Here is a 25,048-nt window from a genome sequence, read left to right on the forward strand (position 1 = left end):
ACAGGCATCAAAAGATTTAATATATTTCAACAAAAGTATCTTAAGTACAATTGATTTCTTGTCAAGTGTTTCGTGGCTCACCAGTGGCCGAGTGGATAAAACCACTGAACTGGTAGTCGGTCGTGAATTTGCGCGCCAGGGAGCTGTCACTGGAGTTTTCCGGGTTTTCTTCACGTTAATAGCCTAACTCCTAAATAGGGGCCAGTTTTCCATAAAAGACCTCCCGAGAGACATTCCCTTTAGCTAGATCGCCCATGTGCCGCATTGCCATTAACAAATAAAACCAGTCAAATGTTTCGCAGAATACCTTGAGAGACTGTGGATAGTACTCCCACTATTTGAACACTACAATGTCAGTAACCTTTGTATTAACCCGATTCCACATAAAAAAATCTGGAGGAGTGAGATCTGGGAAACGTGGAATAAGTCTATCGAGGCTTATCCATCAACTAAGGAAACTTATTTTCATAGAATTTGCGTACCTATGGTAGAAGAAAATTTTTTGAGCTGCTGTATTCGAAGCAAAAATTCTCTCGCGATAGACACTTAATAAAAAATTAAGCAGAATAGCTAATTAATAAATTGTACACATCCTGCATAAATACAGCAATTATTAATGAAATAAAATAATTCAAATTGATAAAAACAATCTTCGTAAGTAGTTCTTAGGTCTTCTAAAGCCTAGTCTACTATTGAAACATCGCCCATATTAGAGGCCTCAAGCCGCTACTGCTCGTTACTTAATTGTAATAATGTGGCACGCGTAATGTATAACAATGTTAAATAGTTCTTAGAATGATTTATCTCACTAATTCTTCAGTATTCATACCTTGAGAAGTTTCAAATTTTGTATATAGCCTGTCGGATTTTATACTCTACGGTCGAATTTAGTTTTGTTTTGATTCTACGTATATTACAAGAATTCCCTTTTCCATTAAATAATAATAAATTTTAAAACGCGTGATTCTGTTTCAACCTTGGGCAATGGGAAATTGCGTGTAGTTTGTTTAGCTGCAGTTTGTTTTAACTTACGTATAAATCCTGCTCTACAGTTACTGCTTAAATAAGATGTTTTAACAAGTTTTCTTTATTAAATAACGAAAAATAATTTAATATTGTAGAAATAAATGTTATGAGAAATTATACTTTTGATGTTGGAGATGAATATTTGAAGAGGAAAAATTTACATGTAATAAAATATGCAATTCCTATTAAGCTGTATAATTCAATGCAATATTTTGCTCCAGAGTATTTTTATTAATAGCAGTACGCAATATAAAATACTCATTTTATACTATTATAAGCCATAAATCTAAATATTTCTTAACTAAAACTTACAAATTATATTTATTTTAATAATGTAATAAAAAATTATATTTTCGAATAATCATAAACTTTGTATTGTGCAATATAAACACACAGTCACAGTTTACTAAACACTATTAAACAATCATTTTACATTTAGATTAATAAACAGCCAACGGCTTAAAATTTTTATTAATGCAATAACCACGTAATAGCTGATTTTTAATAAGATTAATTAAAATTAAGTGTAGACACTTTCAATTTTTTAAGCAAGAATTTAAGGAAGTGAAAATAAAATTATAGCTTGCTTATTTCAATAATAATAATAATAATAAAAAATAAAAAATTAAAAATAAGAAACTTGAAAGTTGTCACTACTTCAGCAATTTTGCATGTCAACGTCTTTATTATATAAACTCAGACATAACATGTTGAAGTGAGGTTAACGAACAATAAATGTATCCTGTATCTTGTTCTAACAATATTTAAAATGTTTTTTTGATATATATAAAAAAATCGATTAAGAAACTTATTTTATTATTTATATTACTAGAAAACATAAAGATGCACTTTTATATTCAAAGAAGAATCCAGGAAGAAATCTTAGGAAGTGATTTTAAATTCGTGTAATAAAATAAACAAAAGCCTATATACAAGTTTAATTTCTTTAATAATTACTTAAAATAAACTACACAAACTTACAATATAACGAGCCAAGCTATAATTTTTAATCACATTTTTAATTAAATTTAATTTAAAATATATATTCTCCATTTAAAATTATTAGTGTCTTGCTCCTGTACATCATACTTTTCCTGATAACAACAAGAGTCATGTCTATCATGCTAACTCCATTCTGGGAAATTGAAATTGCATCACTTCCTGTTTATACCGGATGTTCATAAATAGTTAATCGGGACTTCCTGCCCCCAAGCTTTCCATATCTAATTTTGACTTTCATCTATCTAACACCGTTTTCGATATTAAGGAAAGACAGACAGGCAGTAGGAATTTATAGGTCTACATTTTTTTTTTTCAAATTACAGTCCAAAAACATAAGAAAATTGAAAAGTAATATTAAAATTCAGAGGCGCAATTAACGCTGACAAGTGGGACTTGTGCCCTGAGAATCAGTGGGAAATTATTTGAAAAATATACCATAAAAGATAATTTATCGTCGAGAAGAAGGGGTGCGTAAGGGGGAAGACGGACTGACTCATCAGTCATCACGTAAAGTCCCAAACTTCTTGAATAAGAGAGGAAGCGCTGGGATTTTGGTTTACCGCAGTGACATCATAATTGCAGCCCTGTAAAAATATTAAAATACAAACACTAAAGGAATAACGAAACTCCTAACAACAATGGCAACGATCGCTCCTCCTAGCTGCGATATATCTCTATATTTAACGTAATACAAAGTCCTCAACAAGATTTTCCCGAGATAATAAATAAATAATAAAGTACTGATTATATATATATATAATCAGTACTTTATTATACAAGTCTATCGAAAACTTTTTCTGACTTTATTATTTTATTTCTGAAAATATATCTAATAGAATCTAAAAATGTATTCATATTATTATTTGAATATATTTTATAGTTAATTAAAATGAAATAAACTTGTTTATGTCATTAACTCAATTCACGTCAGCAATTCTTTTGTATTAAGTTATTAATACCTCCTAAATTTTAAATAAACACACCAATTTGTATTATTATTAGTTTCATTACTCGAAAACACGTTAAAAAGCATAATAGATTAATTTAGGAACAATGAGGTATAGTATATGGATTTTTGACTCACTATTTTTGAAATGGTTAGGTAATATATTAAAAAAATAATAATAATAACCCTCATGGCAAAGAGTAAAGAAATTGGATATGCGAAAGTAAAATGGCAAAGATTTAAACTCACGTAAGAGTGCAATGATCTTTCTAAATATATTACATGGACATAAAACTACGTATAATTTATTCACTGTCAAGAAACAAAGAAATAGAGGGAATTAATATGTGTAGACTCTGTGTTTCCCAACAGAAATACAATACAATTAACAATACAAACGCAGTAGACCGTGATTTAGATAAGCATTTGTGAACTTTCAAAAGAAAAAAGTTTGTTTGCTATTTATACAAATTTAAATTCTTTCTCGTCGTGAACTGTGATGGAGATTGATTACTTTCATTATTTCCAATTGCATTGCGTCACTACAACTCTTAGTAGGTTTTCACGTCAATTTAATTTTAGTTTTTCTAGAAAACTTTGACCTTTCGTCATTTGAAATGCTTTCGATAAATTCATCGGAATAAAATCTTCCACTTTCTACTTCCGAATTATTCTTTTTTTTTTTTTTTTTTTTTTTTTTTTAACTAAATAAAATGAAACATCTACATCCGAATTCATCAATATATTTCTAATGTCTCCATTCTAATCAATAGTTTTATTAGAATTTCTAACTGCATAAAAAGCTGTTTCCGAATTTCAAACTTGCCAGATTTGCATATTTCTCACGTCATATTTTTCCTTACTATTTTAAGCAATCTCTCGTAGCACATAGCATAAAATACAAGTACCAATAATCATTTTAATTTAATTTTAAAGAACAATTATTATATTCGATTTTTATAACCAAGAAAATCACTTTATTAGAAAATTAGGGTGTACTATAGATTACTCCCTATGGAATTTCAGGACTTTGATTATATATTTGAACTCAGGGGACCGAGACGAGTTCAACGGTACCCTATTTTTGGACCGGAGACGAAAAATAAAAAAGTTATCATACTTTTTCACTTACCATACTTTTTTAATGCACTCATGAAGACGGCACCATAGTTGCTAGTACTGCCATCTTGCGGTAAAGTCTGCAAACCATGACGTCGGACTACGGTCATCTCCCGGAGGGTTAAACACGCGATACGAGAGCGGAGAGAGCGACGCGACTTCCGATCATCGCGCGATCGCCATTTCGGTTATGGCAGCGAACATGGCGGCCCGACTGACCTCTCGTATGGGCGCCACCACACGCCGCCATGTGCTAAACTAGTGATCGATTCACGGTAGTTCTTGAACGAAGTAAAAAAGGGGGGAAACGTCTACTAAAGGCAATTTTAACGGCAAGCGACGGGACTCCCGATCGCGATAGCGAGGCCGACTTAGCGGAGAGCGACGCGACTCCCTATCATCGCGCGATTGCCGAAAAAGGTATGATAACTTTTTTATTTTTCGTCTCCGGTCCAAAAGTAGGGTATCGTTGAACTCGTCTCGGTCCCCTGAGTTCAAATATATAATCAAAGTCCTGAAATTCCATAGGGAGTAATCTATAGTACACCCGAAAATTATTTTCTTACAATTACATTATTACTAAGAAAATTTAAAAGTTTTCAGAAATAAGTTTCTTTTTTATTTTATTAAATAAAATAATATTAAAATCGTTTCATATTTAGATTATGGACATTATTATACATTGAACGCTCTTGATATATTATTATTGGAATTTACACAGTCGATAGTTACAGCTACAATAAATATGTGATATTATATTAAGTCATACTGTTATGCTTAATTAATATACTATAATAAGAAAATTTAAGGTTTAATTTAAACTAAATATAATGGAAAACTTTTATAATTGTCTATACTTGTGTTTCTTTATTTAATCTATAAAATTTCGCTCTTTTTTGCATGAATTTTTTTAAAAACCTGCAGGAATATCGGCGTGACATCTGTTTTTACTCTCTTACACCAATATCAATTATAGAGGAAAAAAAAAAATGTTTTAAAAGAAAGCAAATTAAGATATTGATCAAAATTAAAATAAATTTTAACGAAAATATACAAAATATGATTTCAAACAAATATAAGAAAAATGTAAAAAATAGTTCTTACCAGGCTTGCTCACAGGAGAGCCAGCGAAGCCATTTGACCCGGTGCCTCAAAAATATTTGTTATAAATTATTCATTTCTTGTGTATTAAGGGGGGAAACTTTATTTTTTGTAAAATTTTCTTATTTAAACGCACAATTTTTTAATACTTTGTATATTTTTAAAATACAGAAGAGTGTCTGAGAAAGTAATCCAACCTCTGTCGATATCTGAAAGATTGGTTCTTATATGTAATAAACGTAGAGAAAGACAAAGAAAAACACTGTAACTGAACCAAATAATTATATAGGCCCTATACTTTCAGTGTATAGAGATAGTCTAATTAATTTAATACTTATATACGGAAATACATTAAAATATCCATTAATTTTCTATAAACTTGAATGAATTATCACCAGTTTTAATATTATACTACATAATATGCGTAATAATGTAGTATCAATAATATATGCATATTGTGTTAAATATAAAATGGCGCAGTAATGATTTTATGAACATTGTCCTAAATACGTTTTAATATAAATGCTATTATACTAATTTTGATTCTAAATTATCATACCGTCGTAGGGTACATGTTATAATCTTCTGTTAATTATAGAGTGAGAAGAGATTCTCTAGGTTAATATTCGAGTTCCTGAATTTCTTGTTGTCTACTAATCAAAGCTGAGAATGGAAGCGAAAGATCGTAAAGGTCAGAGGGTGTTATTTTGAATTGCCAAAGTTCATTCCTCTTGTAACAAGCTTTGTTTTCTGAATACACTTTAACGCATCAGTAAATTTGCAAGATTTTAAGTAGAAAAATATTCCTTTTCAGTAGAACAATCCAAAATCTTTCTTCTATGTAATAATAATTTCAAGTTTGAAGTAATAACTTAAAAAATGAAATAAAGTATGGATTTTATCTCAGAGAATGTTGGCTTGACATTTGTTTCGTTCACATAAATGTCAACGGCAAAAAGAGGAATTTTTTTAAAATGTTAACAAATTAAGACATTAATCAGAATTAAAACACATAACAGACAATATCAACTGATTGATTTTTTCTTTTATATTAGTATCTATAGTTTAAAAATGTAATTATATCCTTAAATCAATCATCCTTAAGTAGATTTATTATTTACTAGTATTTTTTGGTTTAAAGGTTAAGATGAGTTTTCCTCCGGGAATCTTCACGTATATATAATTTTATGAAATTCTTTTCAAGATTACACGTTAACAGAAATAAGTTTTAAGTAAATGAAATTGCACGTAACCGATTCACACTTATAAAAATAATTGATTTTTTTTGTTGAGAAGTTAGCACCCAGATAGAATTATCGGTTACTGCAAAACTCAATATATAACTATGACTCAGACAGGTTGTAAATGATTTCAGTTCTGTTCCCATTATACGTTATAAGAATGCCTCGAAATTGTTATCCCAGTATCCAATAAAAAGTCTCAGAGGCCCACTGTTTAAGTTTTCAATGTACAGTACCTATTGTTTGGTTGGTTGTTGGTGATCTTCGAATGCCATGCATACCTATATATAATTATATATATATATATATACAGGTATTAACAGTATGTCGCCGAATTTTCCGGCATCTAAGCCGTTATCACTTGAGTGTGAGTTGGTATTGGGGGACATCGGTTACATCAGGGCACATATGAATATATATATAGTAGCTAGGCTCTGAATGCCCAGACAGATCACCAGGAGATGATCGTCTGATCGTAACACACGCACGACAGTTGCAAAGGCGTTTTTGTCCATCCAGAAACAGGTGAAGCCTCGCCACAGAAACCTCTCTCTTCCCGTACCACTGAGCAAGCGAATGGAAGAGGCAAATTTGCATTCACTGAGATCGCTATGCGTCCCGCATTAGTATGCCAACATCGTCGGCTTCGTTTGCACAGTATTGTGACAGAGAAGCATAGATTGCCACGGACTGGCAGCACATAACCGAGATTCGTTGTAAATGTTATGTTTCGAAACGAACCGTGTTAATATGGACTACTTCAAGCCTGCATTTATTATTGAGCTGCAAATTGCTTCTCACTGATTGCTTGCTGGCCTGGAGAACTATCTCGTGAGTCAGTGAAACGTTGTTCGTATAAACAGCCATTTTTCAGCAAGACAATGCCCGACTTCACAATAGCTATCGTATCCTAGGAATTACCACATTTTGTTGGTCTGCCTAGTCTCCAGATAAGCCGTTGATTGTACAATTGTGGAATCAGATTTGAAGCTAACTTTTCTACAAGGGATTTGGAGCGCCAGTTGCAACATCTGAGGACAAATCTGCGGAAAAGCATAATTCCTGTATGCCTTCAAGCCTGACTGCATTGCCGCATTACTTTCGACTAGTACTACTACAAGGCACTGAAATTTCCTTTAAATTGTATCGTTGTTCCATAGGAAATTGTTCCTTGGCTATGTACTGTTATCACTTATTACTATCGTCATAATGTTCGCACAAAAAGTTTCATACAATTCCAGCCCCTCTTCCTTAGTACGCAATTTATTTTGGTCAATGAGTGTATGTACAGCACAATATCGATTTTAAGCTTTAAGCAAACACTATTTAATTAATTCATCATTTCTTAATATTTATATAAACATAACTTCTATATTTCCTATATTAATTAAAATAAAACTAATTCAGTAAGTAATCTATTTAGTTTTTAGCGATATTCTTGCACGGAATCAAGATTGCAAAGGTTACGAATTTTTTATGAAATGACAGGATTAAGCGAAAATTAATATTCAAATCAAGATAGTCACGACAAGTTATTGTGTTATGTCAACTTCTGCAACTTGATTTGAATAAATAATTTTTTTTTTTACATAAGAATAAAACGACTTTATTGATATGTCAAGAAAAGAATTCTGAATCCCCCTTTTTTCCTTGTTAAGTCTAAACCAAACACCTTTCCTAAACACAAAATTAATTTCTTTAGAATTTAACACAGTATTAAAGTAGGAAGTAAGAAATAAAGAATTATTTTACATAATTTCAATGTAATCAGAAAAAATACATTCTGGATATAAATTTATTAAGAATTAATTATATAATGATATTGTAAATATAAAATTAATGTATTTTACATAATGAAAATTAAAGAAATAAGTTAAAATTTAAAGTTATGAAAGAATTTAATAAATTATTAAATTCATAAAATACTTTATTCCAAATATAAAATGTTACATTTATTTTTCCATTACTAATTTATAAACTTTTTTTTTTAAATTTTCATAGAAAATATTTTTACAAATTTTTTAATGATTTTTTTTTATTAAATTTACACAGACAATCTTTTATTACAATTTTATAATTCACAGAGTCACAATATAAGTTCTATTTAATACAGATATAAATTTTTGGTTTCTATTCTAATTCTGTGCATTTACAAGTAAAAATACTACTTTTTTCAGATTATATTTAATGTGCATTCCAAAAATACAGCATTTGTAAAAATTTTAAAGCCAATATAAAGGGTATAAATAGTTGACTCTTTTTATTAGTTTAAATTATTAAAAGTTGATCATTAATTAATTATTGCAAATGAACATTCAGTTATTTATCTCTCAAATGTAATATGTATTTATGACAAAGTAGTATTAAAATTACAACTATATATTAAAATTAATACATCTGATTCATGAGATGATAAAACTAGGATGAAAAACTTCTTAGGCAGAGTTTAATTTTGTATCAAAATGCATATATTAAATCAATATTTATTACACAAAGCCTTTCATACAGTTTTGTAAATGAACAAGAAAAGATTAAACTAAATAATGGTTATATGTATTCTATCAATGAAAATCCCTTCATCTCAAAGTAAAATTATAATTTCATTCAGAACAAATTCAATATGTTTACTATTAATAAAATTTAAATCAATGGAAAAATGAAAATATGTTAAAATTATAATATTGAATGGGAAAACAATTTACAAAGAATCTTAAGTCACTAATATCCTCTCAGTCATGAATTGTAATTTATGGTAATTGCACTATTTAAATTCATAATATTGAATATTTATTTATAAAGAAATGTTTAATATATTTATTTATTAGTATACTTGGAGAAAATTTACTTTTAATATATATTTGAATATATATTATTTAATTTACTTGACTATGTATAATTTCTAATATATTTATTCTAAAATAAAAATATTAAAAATTATACATACATATAAATTGAATAATACATATTTAAATAATTTTGCATAATAAATAATCTTGTCATATAACTTGAAAGATAACTTTGTTTCTTGTATGCTAATTACCTTTGGAAAGTAATACATTAATTTCTTAATACTTTGAAGTTTATTTCATAAATGTTAAATAAAGTATATGCTCAATTTTAATTTGATTTTCTGTACTAATTGCTTAACTGTTCTAACAATCAGTTAACTGTATGAAAAGCATTGTATCACAAGTATGATTATTGCTCTTTATATAAAAATCATAAAATTTATATTTATTTAAAATGCATAAAAATGACTTTCTGATAAAAAATTTTATATGAATATTAGGCCTTGTTTTAATACACAAATTAGAAGTTTTTCAGGAACAAGTTTTTAACATAAAATCATAACAATAATCAGAACCATTACATAAGTAAATACTATATAAACCAAAGATCAGAAGGTACAGTTTGATTAGCAGTTACTGAAACTGATTAAATAAAGTTCAAAATTTATAATATAAATAATCATGAAATTTTGAATAATATGCATTAAAGTTAGAACTAATTTATTGCAGTATTGCCTGAAATTGATTAAATATTATTACTAATGAAATTCAAACAACAGAAATGGAAATAATTATTATTATTAGCAAAAGAAACTTTTTCTTTATAAAATTATGATCGAATCTAATTGATCATTTGTTTAAAGATTTATGGTAGTTATGAATTTCAGATACATTTCTTATACTAAAAGCTTCATTCTTAATCACAATATTAAAACTCTGTTTGATTTTAAGAATTGTTTCATTATATAAGCAATGATAAAATAATTAAACATTTTATCTAAATGTATTCATTATGCTATTCTTATTTTTAAATTAATTTTATAAAATTTGATGAAAAATTTAGTATTTCATATCTGGTAATTCTTCCATTAGTATGATACTATTCAATTTTTAATTATATGTAAATAGAATATATTAATAAGTTGTATGGTTAATTAAATTTTATTAACTTGCTTTATGATGCACAAGTTACAATCCAACTCAGTCAACATTGCTGAAAATATTTCTATAATATATTATATTTTATATATATATATATATAAGCATTCATTTGATGTTAAAAATTTTTTAGATGTTGCAAATTGTTATAATACCAGAACATTATTATAAAACTCAAAAACCACTTTCATTTAAAATTTAAATTGAATTAAAAATTGTCAATTTAAGGCAATATTGTAATAAATAAAAATCACACTTTTAAAAACACATTTCTAACTTTTATAATGCAATCATACTATTTGATTCTACTGTATTTAATTAATGAATATATAAAACCTTAATTTCGGTAAACATTATTGATTAGCAATTTTGGAATAATCCTAAAATTTTTAATTGAAAAACATAAAAGTTAATGTGCAAGTATAAATTTTACTTTGCAAAATTAAACAGTGTAAATTTACCATAAACTAGTAAAACAATAATACTTTCTCATAAAAAAATGATTTTGATGTTATTTCATGATTTATGATTTTGAAATTACGGAAAAAACAACATTTTTTTAATATAACAATTTAATTAATTGTTTTCTATATACTCGAATATAAAACTACTGTATTATATTATGAAATTAAGATCTGCAACGAAAAATCAGATCTATAAAGTGGCACAAAACTATACATAGCAGTACAGTATATAAAATATATGGTATATCACAAAATATTTATATTATAAAAATAAATGAAAAGATCTTCACAGGATAAATAACTACAACTTATATATACTTACTCTATTGAATCATTGTAAATATTTTAAACAATAAAAAGTCTAATTCATACAGAAAAATATTTTTCAGTGAAAATAAAGGATTAAAATAAATAATATGATTAGCAAAAAGAAAAACTTTGTTTATAAAGTAATGTTTGAATCTAATCATAATTATTTGTGTAAAGATTTATGATAGTTATAAACAGTGCTGAAACTAGGGAGGTGCAACATGTGCACAGGCACAGGCACGGGCCCAGGCAAAGGGAACATTAAAATGGGGTATTCAAAAAATGATCAGTAATCCATAATGTTTTTAGTTAAAGTTAAAAAATAACTGATCATTTCTACTTTGTATTTTCCCCCCAAGAAAGAGAGAGGCAAAAATAAATTCTTGTACAGGGCACATGAAAAGCTAGTTACAGCACTGGTTATAAATTCCAGATACATTTTATATATTAAAAGTTTAATTCTTAATCACAATATGAAAATATACCTAATAATAAAATAGGTATTAAGTTGTACTTTCTAATTATGCTACTAGAGGCCCAATATGAACTGAATTAGAATATATTTAAATGGGTAATTATAAGGCACAAAGCATATAATTCCCTGAGTGGCAGAAAAATAATTTTGACAATGTTTAAAACTATCTAAGTATAAATTGTCATATATCAAAGAATCTAACAAATGAAATTGAGATTGAATCAATAAATTATTATTATTATTATTATTATTGTAGTAATAGGTTTTTGTATATGAGATTTTGGATTATTATTTCTCTCTCATTTTTTTAGACTAAACAAAGTTAAAAATAATCCTAATTAATCTGGTAATAAATCTAATTGTTTTATTACAGAGTTTTAAGTATAATTCCATGCAAAGAACTTAATTTAGAACTTTAGAAGTCAGCTTACTTCAATATGAACATTTAATATAAAATACTCTAAGGTAAGATATTGGTCATCTAAAACTGATCAATCATAATATTTAAAAATATTTTTTCAGTTGTTTAGGAATACATCAAAATAATAATAATAAATATACAAATATCCCAATTTCAGATATTAAAACTCTAATACAGTGGGTGATCGGTTAACAAACATAATCCATTCCAAGATTGTGTTCGCTACCTGAATTGTTCGTTAACTGATAATTACCGATTTACCATAGATTTTTAGGAAATTTGATTAATTCGTTCTGGAGATCCCAAACAATAAAAAATTATATACTTTCATACTATGTTTTTTATATGTAATAATAAAAATACGTATATACACAGTCTTATAATTTTATCAGTCATGTTTTTTCCGTTTTAATTAATTAATTAAATCAGTTTCTTTTTTAAATAAAAAGTTCAGAAAAGTACTTACAAAAATTCAGAGAACAGAAATCAACTAGCACACAAAAAATTATGTAAATATGAGGCCCAGATGAAATTCAAAATTTAGTGTTAAAACTTTAACAAATATGCAATGAGACAGTTAAACTCTCGCCTTTTGAAAATAAAAACCCAATACAAAACTTAACGAGTATCTGCCTGACAGTCTCGCAAAGACTATAATAAAATTTTGTCAGAAAGATAAACAAAAGGCTTTAATTACAAGAGAGACTTTCAATACTATCCAATCGATATTGGGTTGGGTGTCAATGTCGACGTCTCCCGTGCTCCAAAAGGTTTCAAATTGTCACCTGGAGACGAGAAAAGACCAATTGGTATTCAAAATTTTACATCGCTTCTTCTTGTGTTTTTTCTGTGAAGTGTTTGCTGTCTGAACATAAAAATTTTTCACAAAAGTATTTATTGTCTGATTTGTTTGCAGTCCATACTGTTCATTAACCAATAACCCACTGATATATATATATATATATATATATATATATATGTATATATTAAAATAAACACAATTCTAGAAATAATTAATAAGCATTATAAAATCTGTTTTATATTTTTAATTGCTGTTTGTAATATATATTTTACAATTGTTACTTGCTAAATATTTGAAACTATATTTTTAACTGAAATAATACAGTACGGAACCAAATATCCAGCAAGATTGAGACAGGTCACTACCAATCTAGATTTCTGGATAAAGACCAAATATATACTTAAATTATAAAATAAGCAATGGAAATTAAAGAACTAAACTGTTTTTAACACAATATACCAGCAGTCACACTGGAACTGGCATTGTGAGACGTGTCCCACAAAAGTCAAAACAAAGTGGCCATGTGGCAACTACAGTCTGCCAAATTCAAAATGCCAGTTTCAAACACAGCTGGTTTTCTGGGAATTCCAGATTTCTGGAAGCCAGATATTTGGTCTGGTACTGCACAAAATTTACATGAGTAAGAATTTGTATGATATGTTCACAAAAATTTTAATGCGATGGAATTACTTTTTTTAATTATAAAATTTTTTCTAATATACTTTAAAAATTAAAACAAACACTGTAATTAAAATATTAGAGGCAATGATGCTTGATTTACCACTATTAAGATAACTCAATTCACAAGCTGGAGGACAAGTAGCATGTGGTGTTTCTGTAAATAAGAAAATTTATTATTTATATATAGATGCAATATTATATTAAATTCAACTACTCAAATTGAGTATATGTAAATAAACACTATGCAAATAATTAATATCCAGCAAGAAAAACTTTAAAAAGCAAACATTTTCATCCATGTTGAACAGAAATAGTCAAGCTAACTGACTCTTTGCAATTCAAATGTAGCTGTAGGTCAGTTAGTCTGATGATGTCCATTCAACACAGATGGAAACATTTGCTTTCTTGTAGTTTTTCTTGCTGGATATCAGTTATTTACATAGTGTTTATTATATTAAATGAAACATTTAAAATAAATAATAAATTTGAAATTTTTAAAATGTATTCAACTTAAAAAATTAAATAATTTATTAATACATTTCATTCATATAAAATTAGATTAATAATAATAATATACTTAGGGACTGTCCATTAATTAGGTAGAGTTTTCAGTCACACTTGACCCTATCCCATCCTGTTATGTACAATGATTACAATTGATCTCTACTTTTGGCAAACTCTCTCCCTTTTAATTACATGTACAATTGATATTGAAAAAATGATTTTAAAAAGTTCTGCAAAATAGACTCATAACAACAAACTTATATATCACTAATTGTATTAAAAATGTTCACATAGATAACCTTGACTTCTTCCTATTGTGTATAATAATTTTTTGTGACTCCCTCCCCCATTAAACTGTATACATAATGAATAGACAGTCCCTTAGTAAAAATTGCCTGGACAAAATGTTCTCCAAATAATCAAAATTTAACAATTTTAGATGTATGAACGTAAACTTGTTATATTAATTTTTAATTATAATTGAATCCTTTTATAAATATAAAATAAAAGCTTAATTTTTATACTCTATATTACATAGTTTTCATATAAAACTATAAACCAATGTAATTCAGTTATTAGTGAGGTCGAGGCTGAAGTTTTGAACGTGAAAATGTGTACATCGGACGTTCAGCACCGCTTTCCTGTAAGCCTAGAAGTTTGACAATGGTGTTTGGAAAGTCAGTGGAATCATGCTCGACATTCCAAACACAATTGTTAAACTTCTAGGCTTACAGGAAAGCGATGCCGAATGTCCGACAGACACAGTTTCGCGTTTAAAACTTCGGCCTCAACCTCGCTATTATTAATAATCTGAATATTTCTTTGAATTGATTTAACTTTTATAATTCTGAATTTAATTAATAAATACTATCTAAATAATCTAGATACAATATTTTAAACTTAAATTTTTTAATATTTGTTAATTGAAAATATGTATCCTTTTACTCAACTGCAACTGATCTTGAATTACATTTTATGAAAGATTTTTTTGTTTAGTTTTTCACTGTTTCTACTTTGTGGGCACTGACAGAAAGTAAGAAAGACATTTAGCTAATCCACTGAAGAGAAGACTTTTCCATAAATTTTCTCAAAAAGTTTATCAAATAATCAAAATTGGTAATAAAGTGAAGTAAGAAATAAGCATTTACGAGGATGATACTATCAAAGGACTAAATTGTTAGAAGATTTGCAGTATTTCATTTATTGAGAGATAAAATGAAAAAGAAATGATGAATATGAATTTATTAACATTTATAAAATTAATGCATTTACTCAGCTGCCTATAACATTACTGCATTTGCTCAAATATAAGACAATCTCACATATAGGATGAGGTGTGACTTTCAAGATCAAAATAAAGAAAATTAGATTTATTAATACAGTTCTAATTTTATTTCGTTTAATCACAAATAAAATATCAAATGCACGTAATTGCACACATTGTCCCACAAAAATTACTGGCACTTTAAACTTTAAGGAAAAATCTTGTAAAATTGATTACACAATTTGTTCATGTAAAGTTGGACAATCGGGAACCTTTTTTGCCGATTCTTAATTCGAATCCACTCTTCGTCAATTACACTTATGAGTTTCTTCGAATTCTGATTTCCAAATAATCATCTGTTTTTGTGTAGGAATAAATTAAAACTTATATCAGATTCCTGTGTAATTTTGAAATTCAATTCAAAAGCTTTGCTTTTCCTATAGCTATTCAGCTTTACTCCTGGCAATACAAAAGAATGATTCAAACAACCCAGATAAAATACTTTTGTTTTTAAACACCAGATTCTCTAGTGTTTAAAAACAAAAGTATTTTATCTGGTAAGAAATGCTAATACTATACACAGTTTACAAAAATTTTACAAAAACAAAAAGAATCCTTTGCACATGCATATAGGACGATGTAGGTTTTTGAAGCAGTGAAAAATGTATAAAAACCTCGTGTTATATTGAGTAAATACAGTATATCTGATTTTTAATAATAAATTATAATAAAAGTAAGATACGTTATTTAGGCAGGCTGTGAAGTCAAATTTACAAATGACAAAACATTAGCAAATAACAAACCAAGAAATGCTAGAAGAGCTTTAAATGATTTTGTGTTGTGCACTGTGTTACAAAAAAAAAAACTCTTGTAGGAAAAAGTTTATTTTATTGAATATTGATCAGTTGGTGGCTTAATGACTGCATGAATGCTTGTAGATTTCATCTCTAAACCTAGACTGATTAGAATAATATATAATTCTTAAGACTAGATAATTTTTAAAATATATATTACATATAACTGAGATTATAGAACCATGGAATATATCTTTTAATGAGTATGGGATTAATCTGATGATAGCTAGTTAAATTAGTCAAAAATATTTGTTCTGCTATAAACTCTACACTGGATATTAAAAGTTAAAAGTATATAAATCATACAAACTATATTAATCTATTATAAATAAGCTCTTACAGTACACATAAAATTAGATACTATTTTTATTGATTTTTTAATAATTTTTTCTCAGAAAATTAATTCTTTAACATATTAAGATCTGATTAACATTATGTGTTCTAAAAATTTGAAAGATAACATTCAGATAAAATTCAGAAAGCATAATTCAAATTTAGCCCTAATTTTCATATAAAATAAATATTCTCAAAAATAGTAATAAAACTAACATTTACAACATACTTTCATTTCATTCTATATGTTCAAAAAATCTCAAATCAATTGAGATTATGTGTGATTTACTTTTATGTAACATAAAATTTCACATCAAAGAAAACCTTATTTTGATCTTTAATAAATACTATAAATTGTATAGTAAATTTAGTATTTATTTATCATTCTATTAACAACTAAAATCAATTAATATATACACTTGTTACAATAGTAATTTCATGTGGATATCCCATGGATTATCTGTTTGAAAGATAATTTGAAAAGTGAGAATTATGCAATAGATTGAATTATATGAAAATTTAAAATCCAATCATGAGTTAAAGTTGATTCACACTACAACTGACCATAAACTAAGCAAGCAACTAATGCACCAGACCAATAATGCTAATTAACTGCCATTTTGCAACTGTGGGAAAAAAAGATGTTTTTGTTAATTCCTATTTGCTGAACATGAAAATGAAGTTAAAAATTCCCTGGCATGTGATGTTTTTGAGTTGTGATCTTACAGATGCAGAGACTTAATGTTAAAATACAGATATGTGGATAATTAAAAGTCATAGGGTTGTTACTGGGCTTCAGGATGTTTTTACCAAATATTGTTTTCTTTGTTTTTGGGATAGTAGAACACCACAATGATTTTAAAGTAAAATAATGGCCTCAGAGAAATAAATTTGTTCCAGGTCAAACTAATGTAAAGAATATACCTTTAGTTGATCCCAAAAGAGTCTTGTTACCTCCATTATAAAACTTGAATTAATAAAAACCTTCATAAAAGCACTGGCCAAAGAAAGTGCTGCTTTCAAATACCTTAAACAGATTTTTTTCAAAACTAAGTGATGCAAAGCTTAAAGAAGGAATATTTGCTGGACCTGAAATCAGAAACTTACTGCAGGATGCAGAGTTTGGTCAAAAGTTTTTAAAGGAGTTGTAACAGAGTTTTGGTCAATAGAAAAACAGTAAATTGTAAAAAACATGGAGAATTACTTGAAAACTACAATAAAATGGGTTGTAGAATGTTCCTTAAACTACACTTTTTTACATTTGCATTTAAATTTTTTCCCTGAAAATTTGGGTGCCATCAGTAATGAGCAAGGGAAGAGATTCAATCAAGATATCCTAACAATGGAACAATGATATCAAGACATCCTGAGATCCTAGGTGAGATCCTGGAATGACAGGAGACTATTATTGGTTCCATATGAGGGAAAGTGATATGGAATATAAATAAAAGTCAGCATTTTCAAAAAAGTTATCAACATGAGATTAAACATAAATATAATTTCATATACAGGTATACCTCACCTTACGTTGGTAATTGGTTCCAGGAGAGGTGACTTAAGTCAAATTTACTTGTCTCCGAATTTCTTTGTCACTAGGCTAAACCACAAATAACCATTCCCAGTTCTGTATTTTATTTAAAAATGCATTTTTAATAATATATGGTTAATAAGAATCTATTTTAAGCTTACAAACAAATTACTTTTTTCTGTACTATATTAAAACTAAAATTTATCTAAATTTACAAATACATGTACAGTACGTACATACTTGTAAATGTACATGTTTACAATTTGGTGATGTTTACAGTACATCACAGACTCTTTATTTGTTAATGTGGTTTGTTCTAAGACATTATAAAATAAAATGATTTTGTAAGGTTAAATAACAAATACAGTTATTAAAATTATTTTGCAATAGTAGAAAATAAACTGATTTACGTTAAATTTACCAATAAAGACCGCTAAATAAGACGATAACACAGAGTCACAGATGTTTTCATATTTCGTTCTCTAGGACTTATGATGTACAGTATTAACATTTACTGTAAATGTATGTATTTTAATATGATTTTATATACTTTTATTCTTATTTATTGTATATTATTGGGTTGTTCGAAAAGTAATTTCGTTTTTTCCATAGAAAAATAAATGCAATATTCTTATAATAAATAAATATTTTATTGAATTATATATTGACCATTTTGGTCAAATACCTCTTGTCATTGTTTCTGGTAGTAGCATGATTTCACATTCATAAAAATTTTGATCGTTGTTTATAAAAAACTGATCCAAGTGATTTTTGACATTGTCATTTCAAGTAAATGTCTTACAGTTTAAAAAAATTTGTATAGTCCAGAACAAGTAATAATCTGTGCGCGCCCAATCTGGCAAATATGGTTGGTATGATAACACATCCCATCTAAGCTATAACAGTTTCTGATGAGTTACCAAACTTCTGTGAAATTTGGCATTATCATGGTAAAACACTACACTTTGTTTGTTGATCAATTCTGGCCTTTTCTGTTTGATGATATTACTCAATTTGTTTACTCAATGGCAGTACACTTTCGAATCAACTGTTAAATTGTCTGGTAAAAGCTCAAAAACAAATTTCTTTAAAATCCCACCATAGAGAGCATCTCTGTTTAATAACATGTGGAACCCATATATCGAGCTTTGAAACGAAACCAATTTGTTTTAAGTAATAATAAACGGTTCAATTTAACAGATTTAATCTCTTAGTGATTTCACATGTTGTTATATGGCAGATTGCTTCAATCGGTACCTTTATTTTGTTTTCATTGGCTTCAAATGGCCATCCAGAATGTGGTGTATCTTCGATATTAAAATTGCCAGAACGCAATTTTGTAAACCAGTTTTGGCACTGTCTTTCTCTCAATACATCTTCTCCAAACATGTACTGCAATTTTTTTCTTGTTTGAACAGCATTTTGGTTTTTTAGTTATAAAAAAGCAAAATATGCCGAAAATGATGCTTTCGATTTTCCAAATTTGATGAGACACCGAAAAAAAAAAAAAACAATTGTACAAAATCAAACAAAATTTTTTACAAATATGCCTTAAAATGTCAGCTGTTGAAATATATAATGAAAATGTGGTTTAAAATAAAATTGGCTGGTAAAAATACATCTAATTCCTCTAGTAATAAAAAGAACAAATGAAATTACTTTCTAAACAACCCAATAATATGATTTTATGTGCTTCTAATGCTTTTATAGTGATATTATGACTTCAATATTTGTGGCGGATAGACGTAAAATCAAATAAAATGATTTAAACTTGATTTTTATTTTTTCATGTATATATATATATATATATATATATATTTGACAAACAACATAAAATCAAGAATAACTTAACTTGAAATGACATAACTCGAGGTATGCCTGTATATTTAAGTAAATAAAATAATTTTTCAGTTTGATATAAGTTGAATTTCTCTCCTATTTTTACCAAGATTTACAATAAATAATGAAAATTATATTCTAGAACTGAAAATATATATGTGCTGGAAAATTATGCTCGCCATATTTGTAAAAAGGATGCTTTATAGACCCCCAAACACCCACTGTAATATCAGTTGCATAAATTTTTTTTGTTTGTTGAGTAGTGTAATCACTGTATCTATTCATATTATATGTTAATGAGAAATGACACAAAGTGTTTACAATATACTCTCTAATATTTTTACTTCCATGATCAACTTTGATAGATTGATTTAATTTTTTAATGAATACTTGCAATTAAGATATAGATTAATCTTCAGTCTAATACAAAATACAAGAAGCCAAAAGGAATTAAAATTTTATGCAGTAATTATTTTGATTAAAAAAGCATTAACTAGCACTGATATGATATTGATATTATCCTGTAATCGATCATACAAGTTTAATATTTTTCAATTAAAAAACTTTTTAATTCTAAGTTAGAAAAATGAAGAAGAATGAACTATAAACTTCAGAAAGTATGGTAAATTTTTTTCAATTTTATTTTTATTAATCCTGTATTAATCCTCTTTATTTTTATTATTATTACTGGACAAAGGAAATTTATCATAAAATAAAATTGATAAATCTCATTTATGTCTATTTATTTTTACACTTAATTTATGTAATCGGAACAATTCATAAACACCTTCAATTGAATTGCAGTAGTCAATTTCTTGCTAATGCACACTCAGATTAAAAGTTATTTAATATTTTAAATTTTATACAAATGTTAATTTAATTAACATAAAATATACTTCTACATTACAGTTTAAAAAGTAAAGCAAAAAGATAATGTCATCTTTAATTTTGATTTCATTTATTTTATTATTGTGAAATAAATTTAATAATTATTATATAAATTTCTGTAATTATTAGTTAATGTTAGTATAAGAAGCAGTCTAACAGTCTACTGTTAGAAAGATTTTGAAATAGATATGAGCCCGCAGAAAGATCCGATCCGATCAGAAAGAGAAACCAAAAATCCAAAGCATCATGATCAGATCAGAAAGAGAAAACAAAAGTCACAGTCATCACAAGTCAGCAAATTAGTCATCGAACATTGAATAATAGACTGGCTCAATGCCAACAATAATTGTATAAAAACCTGATCAACTCTGGAAAGAGCGCGATCGTCCAGGAAGGTCTGAATTCAGTGTCTCCCGTCCCAGACATAAGACTGATTCCAGCTTCCATAGTCCAGGAGGTCGTCGCATATGGTCATCGGACCACACATTCAGGTATATCGACTTTGTAAACTCTCTCCCACTCAAAGTTAGGCACGTGACTAATTTATTGGTTAGATCGCAATTAGTGATAGGGATATTTTATCCGCATTTTAGCAGTAATTATCTTTATACCTTTATTTTATGTGTACTTTATTGTATGTTCGCTTTTGTTAGTAAATAAACCTTTATTGTTATTTGTCAAACCTGTCTCCTGTCAAAGTAAGGATGCCTGTCAACTTACTGACGCACCTCACTACTCACTTTTTGCCCTCCTAGCCATCCAATGACAACGAGATCAGGTTTTACCAACCCGTGCAGCATAAGTGGTCAGCGAGGTTTTCCCCCTGACCCTCTGCTTATCTCACATAATTATTAATAGCATAGTTAGCCAAACTATAGTCTGATTAATCCAAAACTTAATATAAATACTGTTGAACCTTCACCACTTGCAAGGCAGTACCAAGATTTTTATTTTTTGTTTCTAATAAAATGGCTTTTCCTTTCTTTTGTAATTTTAAACATTTTGAACTCTTAATCTACCATAAAAATTATAATTAAAATATTTTAATTAGACTTATAAAATCTTGTAAATTAGACTTATTGAAAACTGGTAAAAAAGTCATATCTACCTTTTTCTTCTTTAATATATCTAATAGCACAACCTATGCACTTCACTCTGACAAAAATGTTATGAGCTAATGATACTTCAACAATAAACTAGAAATGATGATGCAATACTCGAAAACCTTATGTGAACTAATAAATTACTTTTTGTCAATTCTCTGTCTTCCTTTTATTTCATTTGCTCACATTGACAATCATTTTTTATTTTATTAAATTTTCAAATCATGTCAGTTTTTTTCTTTGACTGTGTTATTTCAAAATTGTGTAAAAAAAGACAGTGTAAAATAGAGTTAGGTGTATTCACTTATTTCTAGGCTAGCTATTGATAAGCCCTACTATTGATGGATATCTATCTATTTTTATGATAATGCTACCTCACAAAGTCCCAATTTCTGGGTTTTGAACTTATGCCATCCTTCAGCTATGGTATATGGTAGGGTGGGATATATGAAGGTTTTATTTTTGTTTTGCAATTTTTTTGTGAGATATACATGCCGCCACAGGTCATCCACATGAAATTATGATAATTTAAACATTATGACAATATTATAAAATAAGTTTGTAACATAAATAAAAGGAGAATAGAAATTATGATAAAAAATTACTTACCATAAAGTTCTATTTTGGCTTGACCAGTACCTAATTTATTAATTGCTTTACATAAATAATCACCATATTGTTTTTTCTCTATTGTTATAACTCTAAGTGTTGTTTCTGTAAATTCATCATCAGTTGGAAATATAGATATTTGATAATGCTGATTATCTTGCAACTGAACACCATCTTTAATCCAGACTATTGAAGGAGATGGAAATGCCTCTACTCGACAAAGAAGATCCATGTTATATTGTAAAGCTTGACCATAGCGAAAACGTTCTGCTGTTACTACTGGTTCAACTAAAATATTAAATAGAATATTTTGTTATTTAATTTTGTAATTTTAAAATTAACATGAAACAAATACCATAGTTTTAATTTTAACCAGGTTAATTAATTTAATAATTCACCCCCCCCAAAAAAAATCAATAATTTGTATATTCTATATTTTTAAACAACTATTATATATAGAAGACAAATTTTTCAGTATCAAATTAAATAAAAAGTATCATCTTTATTATGTTATACTAACTAAAAAAGCAGCATAATAAAAGATATTAAAAATATTTAGCATCATTCATTAAATTTTTTGAAATTTATCTAATTGTTTCAGATACTGTTTTTTTACTTTGTAAGGCCGCGACTCCACTAGCCGTAAAAGGGCCGTAAAACTCCTCACTGTAAAAGCTTTTAATCACGTGATCATGATATTTTACGCCTAAAAGCGAGTTGAGCAGTGTTCAACTCGCTTTTACGTTGGTTTTACGACCTGCTCAGGCGTAAAATATCATGGTCACGTGATTAAAAGCTTTTACGGTGAGGGGTTTTACGGCCCTTTTACGGCTAGTGGAGTCGCGGCCTAAGATTCCATGAATAATAATAGCAATCACAATGAGAAAAAATTAAAACAGTGTAAATATCATTAGCAAATAAAAATTTCTCACATTTTTAATGGATGACTTACTTATTTATAAATCAAATTTATTTTTATTTTTTTCAATTTGTCAATAGGCAAAGTTAAAAAAAATGGCACTAAGCAATGTTTGTTCAAAATGCATCAATGTTGATGTAATGCAAAATATTTTTAATTGATGATAAATTTAAGCCATGCAATATTTTTAAAGAAATTTTTAAAATTTATTTGCTAATTAAACAACATGGTTCCAAATTGACAAACAATATAAGTAAATATAAGGTTTTAAATGTAAAACAAAAAACAATTTTGAACTATTAAATTTTTTAAACAATACTTTCATCTTCATGGTTTTTCATTAAAGATTATTAATATTTTATCCCACAGGCAACCTAAAACAAAGAATTCTTTGCATATCAATTTTTACTTGAAAAAAATTAATATAACTATCATAACAGTCTTGAATTTAGAAGAATTAAAAAAAAAATGCATTGAAACCAAAACAAAACAAATATAAAAATTTACTTTGACAAGATTTCCATTTGAATTGTATTAAAAAAATTAAAATAATATTCATCAACGAGGAAAAGTAATTTATAACAAACAACTAAAATATGATATTTAAGAAAATTCCAGTTTAATGAATTAACTCTATAACAAACTAAATATTGCCCTTTTTGCTTATAGGAATCATTTAAATTTTACATTTCTGAATAAAGAAAAGTTGAAAGGAATGAGTAAGATCAAAAAATAATGCCAACCTAAGAATTCAGAACTTTCTGATTCACCCATTTTTTCATAACTTTGCTTTTTAGTGATATACGTTCTTTTGGTCTTTATTTCTTTTTGTATGTTGTAGTGTGATTTAAAACAGTATACTTACCATAAGAAATTTTAACTGTAAAATAGAAAATTTTGTAAATTAAAAAATGATTTATTTTTTGTTTTTTAAACAAGTTGTAATATTTTGTGTCATTCATCATATTCCACCCATTTTTCTCATAATCTTACTACTACTTATTATTGAGAACAATAAAAAAGACACAGTCTTAATAATATAGTTTCAATGCTTCAATAAAAACATTTCTCAATCTCTTTTATGGCTTTACATATATATATCAGATTATTCCTTATATTCTCTCATAAAAATTACAGTATTAACTTTCATTTTCCAGTTTGTTCTACTTCTGCATCAGTAAAGCATTTTGAATCTTAACTTATTTCTTCCTGTTCTTGTATGTGCATACTCATCCTAACTTAAAACAAGTGTATGTGTGAAATTCATGCAATTATGTGTGAATTTTGATGAGGTGTATTTAAGTATGAATTGTATTCCAAACATGACAGAACAATTAAATTTGAATTTGGTTGAGTTTGTGGATTGAAGAAGGACAGAGAAAGTCTGAAAGCACTTAGTCCTTTATACCAAAGAAGTTTTTTTATGAGTATAATAGTTTGATGTGAGACTCTCACAAGGATAAGGCCTACATAAATGCATGAACACGAATAGTCATGGATGGGGACCCTTGCCTTCTTAATGCTGTCATCTCACTGTTCATTATTAATAATTTTGTTCTCTAACTCTATCTGTATAATGTCTCTAAATAAATTGGATAGGGGCCTCAAAATTACTTGAAATACCCTGCAGAAGGAATGAAATTTCATGATTATTAGAAAATGGCAATGATGAT

The 25,048-nt window shown here is 27.5% G+C and overlaps 2 protein-coding genes across 2 annotated transcripts in view; one reads left to right on the top strand and one right to left on the bottom strand.

The window, feature by feature from the left end:
- The window catches only part of LOC136981430 (anaphase-promoting complex subunit 13), a 424,687-nt gene that overhangs the window by 247,307 nt on the left and 152,332 nt on the right, over positions 1-25,048 (top strand). The gene's annotated exons all lie outside the window — the stretch shown is intronic.
- The window catches only part of LOC136981407 (lachesin-like), a 41,989-nt gene continuing 30,023 nt past the window's right edge, over positions 13,083-25,048 (bottom strand). The window contains exons 7-8 of the mRNA XM_067277723.1: positions 22,457-22,744; positions 13,083-13,688 (exon numbers count right to left, since the gene is read on the bottom strand). Coding sequence (XP_067133824.1) covers positions 13,567-13,688; positions 22,457-22,744 — 410 coding nt within the window. The 3' untranslated portion in view covers positions 13,083-13,566. The remainder of the gene's footprint in view (positions 13,689-22,456; positions 22,745-25,048) is intronic.

Source organism: Centruroides vittatus, unplaced genomic scaffold (assembly GCF_030686945.1).
Source record: "Centruroides vittatus isolate TY-2023 unplaced genomic scaffold, ASM3068694v2 contig_754, whole genome shotgun sequence".
NCBI classification, from domain to species: Eukaryota; Metazoa; Arthropoda; class Arachnida; order Scorpiones; family Buthidae; genus Centruroides; species Centruroides vittatus.